This window comes from Leptonotus elevatus, chromosome 2 (genome assembly GCF_054856555.1).
Source record: "Leptonotus elevatus isolate MCC_2025b chromosome 2, RoL_Lele_1.0, whole genome shotgun sequence".
NCBI classification, from domain to species: Eukaryota; Metazoa; Chordata; class Actinopteri; order Syngnathiformes; family Syngnathidae; genus Leptonotus; species Leptonotus elevatus.
Genome location: NC_141240.1, coordinates 13,644,540 through 13,660,604, shown reverse-complemented (window position 1 = coordinate 13,660,604; position 16,065 = coordinate 13,644,540). Strand labels below are relative to the sequence as shown.

General features: G+C 41.2%; 2 protein-coding genes across 2 annotated transcripts; both read left to right on the top strand.

The window, feature by feature from the left end:
* Positions 1 to 3,822: 3,822 nt before the first annotated feature.
* LOC147178502 (uncharacterized) lies at positions 3,823 to 4,983 on the top strand. Its single transcript, XM_086069342.1, has one exon. The coding sequence runs from the start codon at positions 3,932 to 3,934 to the stop codon at positions 4,682 to 4,684; it is 753 nt and encodes a 250-aa protein (XP_085925468.1). The 5' UTR covers positions 3,823 to 3,931; the 3' UTR covers positions 4,685 to 4,983.
* A 310-nt stretch (positions 4,984 to 5,293) lies between these two features.
* Positions 5,294 to 16,014, top strand: tmem201 (transmembrane protein 201). Its single transcript, XM_086069989.1, has 11 exons — positions 5,294 to 5,517; positions 5,700 to 5,820; positions 5,913 to 6,107; positions 6,169 to 6,348; positions 7,210 to 7,547; positions 7,619 to 7,816; positions 11,196 to 11,413; positions 11,871 to 11,933; positions 12,564 to 12,854; positions 13,082 to 13,201; positions 14,877 to 16,014. Exons 1-11 carry the CDS (start codon positions 5,417 to 5,419, stop codon positions 14,969 to 14,971), a joined length of 1,920 nt encoding a protein of 639 aa, XP_085926115.1. The 5' UTR covers positions 5,294 to 5,416; the 3' UTR covers positions 14,972 to 16,014.
* The last annotated feature ends 51 nt before the right edge of the window (positions 16,015 to 16,065 follow it).

Sequence of the window (16,065 nt, the reverse complement as noted above, 5' to 3'; positions counted from 1 at the left end):
TAAACGAAAATAACAAAAGTGCCTTCACATATCCTTTTAGGCAACTGCTTGTGTATATATAGTAACAATATGTGTTGTCTTTTACACATGAATTAAAATATGAAGGAAGGTCTACTTCACAATGGTTGCCTTCTACTGGGGAACCACATTGTGTTACACATCCCTTAAAATAAAAGTTCATGTCATGAGGTTTCAAATTCTCTGTTCTTTGCCTGAACCATCATCTTTGTCTGTTTTTCAAAGGGCTCTTTAGATCAGTGTTTCTCAACCTTTTTTTGAGCTACGGCACACTTTTTTCATTGATGAAATCTCGAGGCACACTACCCATAGGGGGAAAAAAATCCTGACTAAACTAGAACGGCTACAGCGTTTCATTTTTTAATGCTGCGGCTTATTCACATGACTTGGAAAAGTGCAAATAATATCTTAAAATCAAAAGTGCAAATATTCTTACAGGTGCATTATGCACATTATAATCAAACTATCTAAAATATATTGCCAATGCTAAGAAATATGCGGTGCTTAATTCTATCATGGCCAACATTGCTTGAACTACTCCATTTCCTTCTCAAAATCATCAGCTTCCACTTGATCTCTCTGAAACACATACTTTTGTACACTTTTAATTAAGAGACTATGGTGATAAATGTTCAGTTTATAGTTCTACACATTGAAAGACACGTTTAATGATTGATTTACGTCAGAAAACTGTCCAACTCTATGTTTGCATGTTGCATCATTCACATACAAATGTTATACAACTGCCCACCGTTTCTCACTTGGTGCTCCCGACAGACCTCGACTCCATGCGCTCCGTCAGTGTGATTTGCCGAGACTGGATATTTCTTTCAACACCTTTCACGTGTTTAGCACACGTGAAATCAGAGAAATACAATTGTTGGCGCTATTAATTACACTAGACGTAGTAGGCGAGTGCGTCGCTAAGACTTAGCGGTCGGTGTTTTTTTCTTTCTCGCTGTTATGGTACTTGTGGAGTCGCGATGTTAATGGTTCTTGGTGGAACAGAATTGTCGACAAATCGCTCCGCATGACTGCCGTTTTTCAGCAAATCTCTACTGTTATTTTGATTAATGTCACTCTTGTCAAAGTTGTCAAACCCGCAATTGAAGGCAAGGAACATGAACTCTTTGCTAAAATGCTAAGGAGGGAAGACACATCCATCACACCGTGACACACTTCTCGCGGTACCTCCAAAATAAAAGTCACTACACAATTCAGCTGTCAAGACACTTTTATTGTGACGAGGTGCGACAACAACAGTGCCTCTAACTGTGAGCAAATGACATTTTTCAGAGACAGTCACCGCACTAGTCTTGTAAGCTTACTTCGAGCCTTGAAACCAAAAAATGAATTGTAACGCAACACATTTCACATACAATAACGATAACGGAGTTTCAAATATGGGGAGAATGATTTGTTAGATTAGTTTGTTTGTGAAAAAAAACACAGTTTGTTTAACTGTCGTTATTCCCAACACTGGTTGTTACCTATTCAGTGGAATTGGACAATGTCCCACGTTACACCAGACAATATCTCACAGTAGTTAAGAAACAAGACTGAATCAGGGCAGTCAAGTAGACTTGCACCACTGATTGTGTCGATATGTCACTCTCTGCTACACTACCCTGAAAAGTTATATCATTAGACCAGATTTGAACCTTGGTGTAGTGCATCACCCCTTGACCACACCACCAAGAGGTCACAGGTAGTGTCGTCACCACTAGTAAAATCTTGAGGGGAACTACCCTTAAAAAGTAACAGAACCAAGATGTGTTGTCAAAAGATGGAAGTTGACCGGGCAACCAAAGAGCCAGGCTGTCCTCCACAGTAATTAGACGATAAACACAACCTTCGCGACGGCACACAGGTAGGCCAATGTCACACACATGCTTCCATTCCAGTCATCGTACAGCCACACACAAGGACTCCGAAATTCTTCCAACTAGCACAAATAGCCTCACAGCTAACCCTGCCACTTCTGAGACCATTCATAATAAAACTCTCAGTGACGTCAGATTTAAACTGGTCAGTGAAGTCGGGGTCATTTTTTTGTTTCCGACTTCGCAACTTGGATCGCAGTGTGATAGCATTTGTTAGTCTGTGATGGATAAAGTTATCATTAGCACACAAATTGTTGTCTGCACATTAATGTACATAATAATCTGCCAATAAGGCTTCACTTTGTGAAGCTCAAAAAGGAAAAGAAGAGCTCTATAGTCTTTACAAATGATATCCAGTGGTTATTGAAACATTGACTTTTTAAAACCACAGTAAACTGCCAAACTGGTAATCGGCCCACGCCGAAAGAAAATCTCAATATAACGGGCGCAGAACCAAGCGGTTTAAGTCTGTTTGTTCCAGGATTGGCTGCAATCCGCCACAACGCCACTAAACCACAACATGGTGCTATCAACAGGCTGAGACTGGTCACATTTTTCTGGCTTGCGCTGCCCTCGTCACAAACAGATTTATTATACTACAGCAAGCTAAACCGCGTGTCAGTGTTGGCAAGTGTGATTGATTGGTTGATTTTTATTTGTTCAATATGGGACATTGTACATTAATTTCAATAATTAAAAAAATGTAAATGCACTGCTATTACAGTCACAAAACTGATTTCCATAGTTAGTCCCCCTGAATATACAGGTGTGTCCTAATAACAAGAAAAGTTAAAATTTGCAAACAACACATTAAAAGACTAAAAACATAATACAAGTATCATACAACCAGTATAAAAGATAAAACCAATACAAATATCAATACAGTTATATTCTAAAACATTTAAAGGTACACTTAAGTAATAGTCCAAAAATACAATCAGATACATAAAACCTTTGCACACTTCTTATTACACAAATTGAAAGTCCAAGTGTTCAAGGTTTCAATTCAGGTGTGTACATATTTTAGTCAACTCCTTTAAATATTTTTTAAAGTGCCCAGTGTTGAACATGCCTTGATTTGAATTGGTCACATGTTCCAGAATTTGCCACCAATGACTGACAAGACCATTTGACCGAAAGTGGTGCACCTCAATGGAACAACGCAGTCACCTTTTTATCTTTGGCTCTGGTGGTGATGCTCATCGGACCACAGACAGGTTTCTGTTTGATGTATTAATTAGCGTGGGAGCTAAGCTGTTTATGATTTTGAAATTTGCAAGCATTTTTAAACTTAATAAAGTTACTCAAACTTAGTAACTTATATTTATCCAGTATATTGCATTAGTGGTATGATTGTGGTTTCCTATCAAGAACCTTCAGTGTTCTCTTATACAACGTTTCCGGGAGTTTAAGCATGGAAGCACACGTCAGAGACCAGCTAGGCACACAATATTTTCTAAGAAGATCATTGCATGAATAAACGTTTTAGCCACAGTTATTGACATATGATGATCCCATCAAAGACGATTGGACATATGTGATGGCCATATGAGCATATTAGCATGGGCAACTGTCCTGGAAAGCATGGACCTTGATTAGTTTAGCATCGCAGTTAGCACAAAGTTCAAAGGAGAGTATCTATCTATGCATCTGTTTTTACTCAGGCACTAGTTGTGTAAATGTCTCTTGGTGAGAACATATCTTAAGGGTCACCTATGAGGACAATCAATCAGCTCTCATCATGGACGACTCATCCCCTCAATGTCAGTTAAACGATAGTTAGTTTAAAAAAAAACACGCACACAAAAAAAACACAACAACACGTGGGCATCAGGATTTTCTCACGCTCGACTGCTGCAACTAAACCGTGGGAAAATTCTGCAAGTCCCTAAACTTCACGTGCCAAATGTAAACATGATCAAATAAGACTGAGCCACTACCTCAGGGAGGGTTCATATGTGGGACACCTGCGAACCTGCTTTGCTGAGAGCACATCATTCATTTTGGTCTTCGAGGACGCGAACGTCGCCATGGTTGACAAATCTCCACCAGACACCAGCTCCAGCTCGACTCGGCCCGAGGCCCAAGTTGCCGGGGTCGACAAGAAAAACCGCTGGGCGAAGAGGCCGCCTTTTTCGTATGCGGCTCTCATCGCCATGGCCATTAACGAGAGCGCGGCCAAGAGGGAAACTCTCAGCGGCATCTACCATTACATCACCTCCAAGTTCCCCTTTTATCAGAACAACGAACAAGGGTGGAAAAACAGCATCCGACATAATTTGTCCACGCAAGAGTTTTTCGTCAAGGCGCCAATGGAAAGCGGGGAGGCCAAGAGGGGCGGCTACTGGATGCTGGACCGCGCTTTTGAGGACATATTCGAGGCGGGCAAGTTCCGGCGTCGTCGTCGCATGGTGAGAACCCAAAGTGACTTGACGAGTTCGACTCAACCGAACCAACCGACGCCGTACGTGTGGTCCATGTGGACCATGTGCCAGCCCGTCTCGCCGCAGCCGAGCTTCTACACCGCGCCTCCGTTGCTCTACCACAACCACGCCGCCAGCATCAGCATTGGCTCCCCTCCGGTGAGCCCCTACTCCACGCCGACGTACTTCCCCGTCTACCATCAGCAACCGGTTCGGGTGCCACAGGACGGGTACCAGTACTGCGTCCCGAGACCGCTGGTGAACTCCAACTTGGTCACCGAGTCCTGGGAGGGAGTCCGGTCTTCGACTTCACCACCACAGGGGGAAACGTTGCGCAATTGGAGCAGTAATTACTGTTAATTACTGTAACTCACCCCCTCGTTCGTTAAAAACAAAACAAAAAACATTTTGTATTTTGATACAGTTCTTTGATAGTCGAGAAATATTTTACCGCCAACTTGATGTTTATAATCAAGCAGTTACAGTTCAAGCAGTTTTTACATGTTTAAAATGTTTACTTGATGTAAAATAGCCTACATCATGTTTCCTACCCGTTCGATTAAAAAACAAACAAACATCTAACCAATGTTATTTTGGTACCAAAGTCGAATTATTTTACAGCCTACAATTTTTCCCTATTTGTTGGCAGTTCAAGCACTTTTCACTTGCTTAAAATGTTTACGTGATGTAAAATTCATTGTGTTTGTTAAATAAACGTATTTTGTGGAAAAGTAAACAAGGTTATTTTATTTCCTTTATGAACCAAGCAGATCAGAAGTTGGTCGAAACCTTTGTACGTTTTTATTTCTAATGCAACACTTATGATTATAATTAAGTTTTGAATATAACTATTTACACAACAATATTTTTGTTGTTGTGTAAATTAGATAAAAGGGAAAGAAAATCTGACAAATGTCCACAATCATATTGGACCGCGTCCTATGACGTAGTTTCCGTTTCCGGCACATGGGCATAGACAAAAGACAGACTCATTTGCCGCGTACTGACGGCGTGTTACATGGACACTAATAAGTAATTCATAAAATAAAGTTCCTGTTTACTCTACCAAACAGCTTTTTTTATGTTCATGCAATGGATGCCTTCAAAGACCTTCTGCAACTATATCCTCAAGTGTTGTGCAGCGCTACAGCTTTTGTGGCGGGCGGCGCGCTCATCTACAAGCTAGCTAACAGGTAACAACGGCACTATTGTGTACCTCCGCTCATACTAACCTACTAACATCAGCAACAAACAGTAAAGCTACATGCAAAAGTAATGTATGCATAATAATGCGTCTTCGATTGCTGTTTATAATGTTGCGTAGTAACGTAACTTTGGTACAGTCATGATTTTAAATGTTTCCTTCAATTGGCAGGCAAAAGCCCCTGAATGCTACGGTGAACTGCTGGTTCTGTAATCAGAACACAGTAGTTCCATTTGGCAACAGAAACTGTTGGGACTGCCCCAGCTGTGACCAGTACAATGGTTTTCAGGACGTACGTTGGCCGCACTCCCCATAACACTCATGGCATAAGAACTATGCTTTATAGCTGTTGCATTACTAAACATTTATTTGTCCTGATATCAGAATGGGGACTACAACAAGCCAATTCCGGCCCAGTACACAGAGGATCTGAACCATGGAGTGTTTGGCAGCATTCCTACTCAAGTGACTCTTGGTACCACACAGTGGGTGAACTCCAAGATGCTCCTTTGCAGGAAGTGCAATCACAACCAATCAACTAAGATCAAGCTGCTGGCCTCTTTCATACCAAAGGATGATGTATGTATAAAAATGGTTGCTTTGCCGTTATCAGGGTAATCCTTCCTTTTTAATTTTGTAGGAGAACTACGATGAAGAGATTGACCATTACAAGTGTCACTTGGAGGAGCACTATAAGCTGTGCAGGCCGTGTCAGGCAGCTGTGGACTATTACATCAAATATCAGAACCGCCAACTTAGGTCTGTGTTGCTCAGCAATCATCTTAGACAGACGCGAGATTCGCTGAAGGGCTTCATAAAGGTATGTACAGACCTACCAAGATTGAAACCAATGTGTGAAAACCTATGATCCAGAGCTGGACTTATACTACACATAAAATGTTTAGTGCCTATACTTAAATTGATAAACAATTTTTCTTAAAAACATGCACATTCAAGTAATCTGGAGTATAACGCCGTGCTGTATTAGGCATTTTTAGGCTATAAAAAAGTACAAAACGCCTCAGCTCAACTCAATAACTGCAGCTCTAACAAAACACTTTACAGAACACATGACATAAGCGACTCAAAGTCTTATTTCACCAGTGAACCTCTGATTTTATAATCACAGCTTGCATGACGTCACTCAAGTCTGCTCCAAGCTAAATCTGAACGTAAGCAAGCAACTGCGGTATCAATTTGGCGAGCAACATGCAGAAAAAATAGTTCCATTGTCTTAATTTGCTCCTCTTCATTTTGCTTTTCAAACGCAAACTCCCTTCAGCTCCTCCATACATCTGTCTGTCCGTACCATTGCAGACGGTGTCAACGGTGCCGACATTTCAGCTGAGCAGAAAAACTTTGCCCAATTAGCTGCAAAAAACAAGTGCCCTGCGGCTGTAAGCGGCAACGGCCGAATAGCGCAGACATTCTCCTCAATAAAAAACGCGATAATGCAAGCATGTGCTTCTGAAAAGGCGCAACCATCAAGCACCAACATTCTCCTGCTTCCAATGAATGTCATAGCCAAAAAATGTTGAATAGTCAACAGACATACTTCCGTTTTTACTGCAGTTTAGATTAACCGCGGCTGTTTTTATAATGCATTTATTTGTGTTGGGAGGAGGTGTGTATCTTTCTCCGTCAAGTTCACATTGATGGAGCGTTTCTGATCTCTTTACAGGGCTCCCTCTCTGCGTCCTTTCCTCTGGCGGTTGTTCTGCTCAGATGCCTCTCCTTCCTCATCTGTGCTTTCCTGCTCGCTATGTCGTTCTCGGCCGACCGGCAGGCGTCAAACGGAGGACTGAATCCTCTCCAACCTGGCGGCCATAATGTGTCGGCCGCCAACAATGGCAGCGATGGAGTCGCACAGGCGTGGCACAACCTGACCGAGCACTTCCCAGTTACACTTGTAGAGTACGCTAAGCTCTCGTGGCTCTTCGGACAAGCTCATCAGATGGCAGTCGCTTGTGTCGGCCTGTCATCGTGTCTCATTGGTCTGCTGTTGGCAGGAGCCGCCAGGTAAGTCGCATCCCGCTGTGGATGTCTGGTTGAGGAGGAAACGTCAGTAATCCGTTTGGTGTGATTATCAGGTTGAGGAGAATCGACATAGTGTCTTCAGTGCTGTGGCTCCTGGTGTTGTGCTGGCACCTGCTGGCAGTGTACGTTGAGGATGATGAGTCCAGCTGGACTGCCACGCATGTCACCACGGTACTCTGTTGCCTGGTCAGCTTTGCTGCCGCCGTAGCGACGCGCAACCCTCTAGGTCAACGAAGAGGCAGATATCGAAGGTCAGAAACTCAGCTCTGATGTACTTCAGTTGTTGTTGCTGTTTTTCATCTTTGACAAAACCAGAATCATGCAAAAAATATGTGTTGGAAGGATTTTGAGACAAAACAACTTCACCGTCAACCTTAAATATGCCACAATGCTTTTACAAAAAGTACTTACTTTGGTTTTAGGGCTGTAATTCACACCCGTCAAGTTGCACTGGACGTGTTTGTCACATTTCTTGGGAAGTTTATTTTACAAAAACATAGACCAAGGTTATTAGTATTAGTTAAGAATTATCTTTGCTGAGAATTTGCTGTTGATATTATGTTGCACTGTAGTCTTGTCAAATGATGATGAGCGTCTGAAAACCTTTTGGAAAAGCAGTTGATTTGTAACTTTTTCTTGGCACATTGTAGTTTGTTTTTCTTTTCCCTTTCCCCTCTGTACTATTTAAAGGTGGGGTCTTGAGTTTTCACTCAGAAATAAACACTTCGTAAACACTGGATGTATATGCATGAAATCCTTCTCAATCAACACCTCTGGGCTTCTGTTAATGTGTGGTGGTGATTTTGTCATCAACTTCCACCCCCAGCCTGTGTTTTGCCATAAGAGGGACGTTTCTGGGCGGAAACTCTATGTTTACCCCTCCAGCCAATCCCAGAGCGGTTGATGTTGACGAGAAGAGTGGGAGGTTGAGCCATGGGAGGAGTCAGATTTGAATTGTTTGTTTACAAACACAGACGGTCAAAACTTAAGATCCCACCTTGAATGTGTGAATGTAGCCATTACTGTCTGTTCATCTTGTCCTCCACATACCAGCCAATGTGTTCTAGCCATGTGGACTTTTCTTCCCACATCTGTTTATAGATGTAAAAGTGAATACACTCACTGGACACTTCATAAGGTACACCTGATCAGCTGATCATAAATGTGCATAAATATCTAATCAGCCAATCACATGGCAGTAGCTTGTCACATTCATGTTTGCAGCCATGGTCGAGGCCATCCACCTTGATGACCACAAGTACATCCTCTGATGCCCCCTTAATCAAGCTGAAATGGGCGGCACTTGTACTGAAATGGCTTCCTCTGCCCAGTAGCGCAACATTTAAATGTAGCGAATCAGCTTAGTTGTATCATGGATGAACAAATCATAATGGACCAGCATCTGTATGGAATGTTCCCTCAACAATTGTTGAACCTTTGTACCGACAAATTGGAGTCGATAACATAAGTGAACCAATAGTGCCAGGTGTCCCTAATCAAGTGTCTTGTAGTATAGTGTACTGCCAATTATTCCAACTTTAAAAAGCTGTGCACGTGGGATTTCAACAGCGTACTCATGTTCATTTTACCACAATGACTCATTTGGCTGGTGTGTGCTTTTACTTCAGCCCTCTGTCACTGTCCACTTGCTTGTTTTGATGTCAAGTGTCCAACTTTCCCCGGTGCATACAATCTGAGGCAGTGATTTCCAGCCAGGGTGCTGCAGGAAATTAACCAATTTCACTGAATTTGCCTGAGAATGAAATAAATTACAATATATTTTTGTCTTATCTGTGCCAGGGATATATCGTGAAAGACAGAACAATTAAATGCTCTTCTGTTAGAGGGCAGGAGGCAATCAACCTGTGTATCCACCTGTCGGCATTCATAAAATAAGGCATGGATGGCTCCCTGGGAGTATATTAGCTTGGTATTGAATTAAACGGGCCCAGGTTTTGCACTGAGTTTGGTCAAATTGGGAGTAAGTTGACACAAGATCATTAGTGTTTTTGTTTTTCTGGTGTTGTGAGATTTTTCTTTTGTAAAATGGCTGCCTTGGCTCAAAGTTTGGAAAACACTGACGTGTGATAAACACTGGTTTTAGTTGTGATGCTGTATGTAAGCATGCGTTTTTAAGAGCACAAATTTTTGAAAATGTTATTTAAAATGTAGTCAAGGCTTCATACAAGCCAAGCACATTTGTGTTTTACTAATGTAGTGAATGTTTTAATAGCACTGTGGCATTAATAATCCTGAACATTATGTGAAGTATTATAAAGTATAATGGTCCGAGATGTGCAGCTAATATATTGATATTTACTTTGAGTTTATTATCTGAAATTAAAAGCTACTGTTCTCGTAATAAACCACTTCATTCTTGTTTTGTTCCTCATAGTATTACAACTGGAACCACAAATAATTAGTAATATTTATTCTTGTAAATGTACAACTTTTGCGTAATGTATTTTTTTTTGTGTTGCACTCATACTTGTAGTAAATTAGCACCAATGTAGCATTGTGGTTGTTTGTTGTAACAAACTCAAATGGGGGTCAACAGACAGCATACAAGTGAAAGGCGGCCAAAAAGTCTAAAACGAGGGGTCGTCAGCATGTTGCCCTCAGGCGATCAGGGTCCCACCAAGGACCACATGAGTAGCAGGCAGGCTGTGAAAGATAGCTAACCCAATGGGATTTCCTCTGAATGTTTAGAAGTGACCATTTGAAAATAGAAACACTTTAAGATATTTATAGAAATACAGGTAGTGTTTAGAAAAGTTTGGTGAAAACACATACCGTATTTTTAAAGCTCGTTTGTGAGTTGTCTGCATGCTGAAATCTGTTGTTGTTGTTTTTTCAGTCATGTTATTTAAGACTTTGTAGGAATATTTGCTGTGTGTATATATATATATATATATATAATAAACCGCTTACATAAGCATGTGTCCTTTTTTATGTGCAGTGAAGGCAAAGCTGTTCTGTTCAAATAGTTATTGAAAACACCAATTGGCATCTTCTGTTTGAACTCAATTAACTGCCACCGTCTAACTGTCAAACATGGCCGAAATGGCCTCATTGTGTGAAGCTGCTTTGATGTGCATGCACATGCAGCTGTTGCTTGCTGGTTGACAGCTGCATCAGCATCTCTGGCACCGTTCACAAAGCGCCAACACTTGGCCCAAACATTTGTGCTACTGTGGAAAGCCAGTTGAGCTTTTATTCAATATCCTCGATGCCTAGCTTAAGGTCCATGTATTAGTATGAGCTTCAGCATCACAAGACAAGACAGTTAAAAACACTAATAGAACGGCTGTCTTATTAGTCAACCCCCACCCATAATTTCCGTGTCATATTTTTGCATATTAGTAGGGCAACTACTTGGTCTTAGTGAGGCAAAACTGTGCATGAGTTGACATCTGTACTCAACTTTATTTATAAAGCACTTTAAAAACAACCATTGCTGCATACAATGTGCTGTATATGGAGTAAAAACCAGGGCAAAACAAAATAACACCAAAATAAATCAATATATATATTGTAAGTCAATAAATAGTGGTAAATGAATGCATTCTGCTCAGTCTTCGCACTTTTTGTCTAGCAGGTTAGTAGACTGTCACTGCTCTTGTTTTGCAGAAACCTCCCGGATTCCTCCATGCGCTCCCTAAGCAACCAGCCCGCTTTGCTTACTCCTGAAATGATCCGCTCCTTCATCCCCTCACCTCCTCCCAACATCTCCAAGCTCATAAACCAGCAAAAGACTCCCCCGAAACCCAAGGGCTCGCTCTCCACTCTGCCGCGCCGACTCAAGAACGCCCTCTGCCTTGGCACCATCTCCGCCTTCACCATGACAGGTAGCACCAATGACTTAGTGTTAAAAAATTACACGGGGTGCTCGGGGCAAATTTGTACGTAGTCTATCAACATTACCAACATTAATGCAATAGTAAAGTCACACTTTCTGTAAATGTGTATGAAAATAGGCCATAGGTATAAAACTAGTGAAAAAAAACAGTAGTTACATCAGTAACTGTGCATGCTGCTCAAACTAGTTCACTGTGTGTTGTCCGTCCACATCTTCGACTTCTTTAATGTCAATATGTGTCGGAAACTGAAGGTTGCTTTGTTCAGACTGTAGGCTGTATTTATACTGTTCTGCCACTAGGAGGAGTGAAAGATTACATTTTGCCTGACCAGCAAACCATGTCCTGTCAATGGAAAAACCTTGTTACTATCATCGACACAGGCAAATCTCTAAGAACTGCTGAAAGTGAATGCTGGGATTATAATTGTATCAAACTTGTTTTTCAGATTCCGGCCACTTGTTCAGTGGAAGCAGACCAGCCTCAGTCTACAAAGACTCCCCTCCCTCAGGTATTGAAATGCAATATCTCTAAGGCCGACCACAGTCTGCTCTGGGAAGCTGGTGGATTTAAGAGGGGGAAAAAAGTTCCAATAAGAAATAATGCCAACTCAAGTCCTCAGTTTCCTGATCAAACTGTTGCTATCATAAAACCTTAATAAAATTTTAGTCAACCCCAAAAAATTTTATGCAGCCCCCGCTTGTGTAAACATGGTATTGTGATTAATATTGTGTTTGCGGAATATGAATAGAGTAGCAAAATCAACCCGTTTTTATCCATCTTAGGGGGTGTCCATTTTGCCACTTGCTGGTGAGTGAACATGACATCACGTGTGCACGGGGCTCAGGCAACGACCAATCACGGCTCAGCTTGCGACACATGATCAAACTCAGAAAACAGGTGAGCCGCGTTTGGTCGTTACCTGAGCCGTGAGCAACTGTGATGTCATTTTCGGTCGATTGCAAGTGGCAAAATGGCCGCCCCCTGAGAGCGATTAAAAACGGGTGGATTTTGCTGCTTAATTCATATTTCACAAACGCAATATATAAGGTCACAAATTGCCTTTCACTGTAGTAGGACCGGTGCAGGCGTTAGAAACGACATTAATTTGGGCCGTCTCGTCCCCCCACGTTTGCCACAGACTACTTCTCAATGAAGTCATGGAGTCGACCGTCATCGCCCGGGCTCTCGCCGACTCCCTCACTGGATGGCTCCGCGACGTCCAGCTCGGGTTCGGACAGACAGATCCGCCCTCTCATCAGCCCGGCGCGTCTCAACCTCGGCGGCCCCAAGCCCAAGTTGTACTCCGGCAAGACACAGTCCACTTTCAAGTCCCCACTGGTGTCCCCGTCACATGTGCTCCACTCGGACCAGACCTCCGTTTACAGTGGTCGCATTTCACCAGACATACACCGTTTCCCCAGCCAGAGTGGTGAGTTGGGAGTACAGCATTGTTGGGTAATCCTTAATTAGGACTCCTTGTAAGCCCCACAGATCTCAAGCAAAAATAAATAAAAAAATTGTGCTTTCACTGGCACCTCATGGCACTTTCTGTTAGCTTTTGTTGTTTAGATCCTGACAATGACTTTGTCTGCCAACAAATGCACATTGAAATTTAAAAACGAGTCATTTTCTTTGTGTTAACATGTTTTAATGTAGATTTGACTTCAATACATGAAGACAGCTGTGTGAAGGAGAACGAGAGCAGCACGTCTGGGTCTTTAACTTCACTGGTTGGCATGACGACAGGCTTGCCAGAGAACAGAACCACCTCACAAAGTAAGCATTGAAACATCCTTTTCACTTTTAGTGTCGTAGTAGAAGCTCATAAAGGTCGAACAGGATCCCTGCCGGGACGCTGTTCGACATGTGGTTCTGAATTTGTAAACCAGGTTTCCAATAGGAAATGAGCCATGCTAGGATAAAACACAAACAAAAAAGTGCGGTAAGCACAGCTGATTTTAAAACCTAAGATTAAACAAACTTGTAGTCTTACCAAAGTGACAAATGACAAAGCTGTAGTACAAAAGATGATTAACCTTGCGTCTAAGAGCACTTCACTTTTCAAATGGATTGAATTTTTGTCTTATCACAAAAGAAAAAAGCCAAATAATGAGCAAAACACAAGAGATCAGTTCCACAAGCTTCAAAAGGATTAACCGACATCTGATAGGTTGACGTCTCAAGTGGTTCATCTTTTGTGTTCCACAAAAACACACAGAAAATTCCAAATGCTCTGAATTGTGTTATTTTCCCTCGGAGTTAGCTCTGTTTTATGATGTAAGTTGTTATACACTATGCAGTAATTCAGAATTTCCAATGAGTGTGTTTGTGTTAAACATCTCAACTAGATTTTTGTGCTTATTTTGGAACAATCTCCGAGGACGCTGTCAAACTTGATTGGGTCTTTGTAGACGCCAGTATAAACTTGGTTAGGTCTTTGTAATTAATCAAGTTAACGTTTTAAGTTTTGTAAGTGGCTCCTCGTTTTATTTAATGAGGCACTTTATCGCCTGTGTGTTTATCGCCATGAATTACACGCGCGGTGAAATACGTGTTGCCGATGTAGTGTCTTATTAGTCCAGTAGGGGGCCTCGTTGTTACACTTGTTGCAGAGCCATATATATAGAGAGAGTTTGGCCAACTGGGTTTTCAGCAGGGCTCGGACTTGTTGAACAGATACAGTGTCTGTTTAGTCTTTGTCTTTTGATTTGATTCATCTCAAACAAGCACAGCAATAAAACCATAACAAAGGAAAGGGAAAAAAAGCACAATATGATAAGATGCAAGTTTGAGAAGGGGCGGAAAGAAGTGAAACATATCAAGTTAAACCCTCCTCTTTACACAATTTTAAATCAGAATCTATAAAGACATACACAAGTACTTCAATACATTTTAGAAGATTAAGAAAAGTTGAAGGACAAACCTTGTGAATGAAAATAGGAAGAGAATCATCACAAATCCTCAAGAAAGCTTCTGGAGCTTCATTCTTCATACTTTCTGTCTCACTGCACAAAGCTGACAACGTGTTGCTAGGGCAAAATATTAACCTTAACCACAAAACACTGTTTGGACAAAAATATAGTTAAATAGTCAAAATTATTAGTTCCATTTTATTTATTTATTTATTTTATATCGCCTATAAAGTTACAAAAAGATCATGTTTGTAACATGGACAAAATGTAGATGTTAAAATGTGGTTATCAAATGAGTCATTTTGTAAAAAAAGAGAAAAAAAATAATGGAATCGAAAATGCAATTGGGTTTGAGTGAATCAGTGTTCTATTTGTTGAGATTCCAGTCAATTTTCCCCGTGCTACAAATGGAAACTGAAACGGATGCATTCACAGGCCGCATGTTTTCTCAGTCTTGTTAAAGAGTTTGAATGTCTCGGGACCTGATGGAAATGTCAACGCCTCATTACAGCAAAATGTATTTTCTTGGTCTGGCACAGATACGACACGGCGGGTTTGGATGGTGCTTTTATTCGTCAGCCTGAGCGCCAACCTGCTGTTTGCCTCTCTCTGGATGTCCTACAACTGGAGATGAACAGTGCGATGAACAGCGCGCTCCCGATCCACGTGGTTGCTTACTAAGACTCGAATATCCGACACCGCGACTCCTGTTGTAGGAGTTTGGATGAAAATGGCGTTTTGTGTACGAGGGTCGCTTGAAATATGAGGAGGGCAACGGTGTTGTGACCTGGAATAATGTGCTGGCCACTGGCACAATATTTTGACACTGTTGCTCCCTGATGGAGCATCACCTTTTGAATATTAACAGTTTACAGTGACCGGGTGCAATGTCATGGTCGCCACTTGTGTTTTATTTTGAATGCAGACAGGTAAAGAAAAAGGTTGATAGTACATGTTTCATTTACATATTGCATAACAGCAATTTGCAACTTGTGTATTCACCTGTTGGCGGATATTTTTTATGAACTGTATCATCCATTAAAACCTACGGTAACTATTCACTGTTTTTATGCTCAGGACAAAGCCCTGTCTAACGAAGAGGAAGTGTATTGCTCTTCGTGCCATCTTGTGGCATTTTGGTGCTACAAAACTATGTTTAAGTGAGGGGAGGAGTTTCATTTGGACATGTATCCTGTCTAATAGAAAAGCAGTGCTTCGCCGCCATTTTATAAAGCTTTTTTTTGTGGTGTGAGGGGGACAAACACTGTCCACCAATGTTTGGAATTTTCAGTTGTGAATGCATTTGCACATACTGTGTTTTTTGGAACGAAAATAACGTCTTGGACTGAAATGACTGCAATTATTGTAAATGAATAATGGTGAGTCAACATTGTTGGAAACTTTAACTTGCCCTGTGTGTGTTTTTGCCCAGAGGTTTTGGTTTTTGTAATTTAATTCAATGTAGAAATGTTTTGGTGAGTGTTTACTGTAAGTAGCCAAATCATGTTACAATGATTTATAATCATATTAATTTATTTGTACATTTTTATTATCAAAAACAGATTTTAATTTGGACTGTTTAAGATTACAAATGCGCTGGGATGATTGTTATTGTATATGTTTTTGATCACTGAGCAAAATGATGGCTGTGTGCTTTAATATGTGTTACTCTTTTGCAGGGTGAATAAAATTTTTTTTTTTAAACTAGCAGTATTAATTCCCTATCTG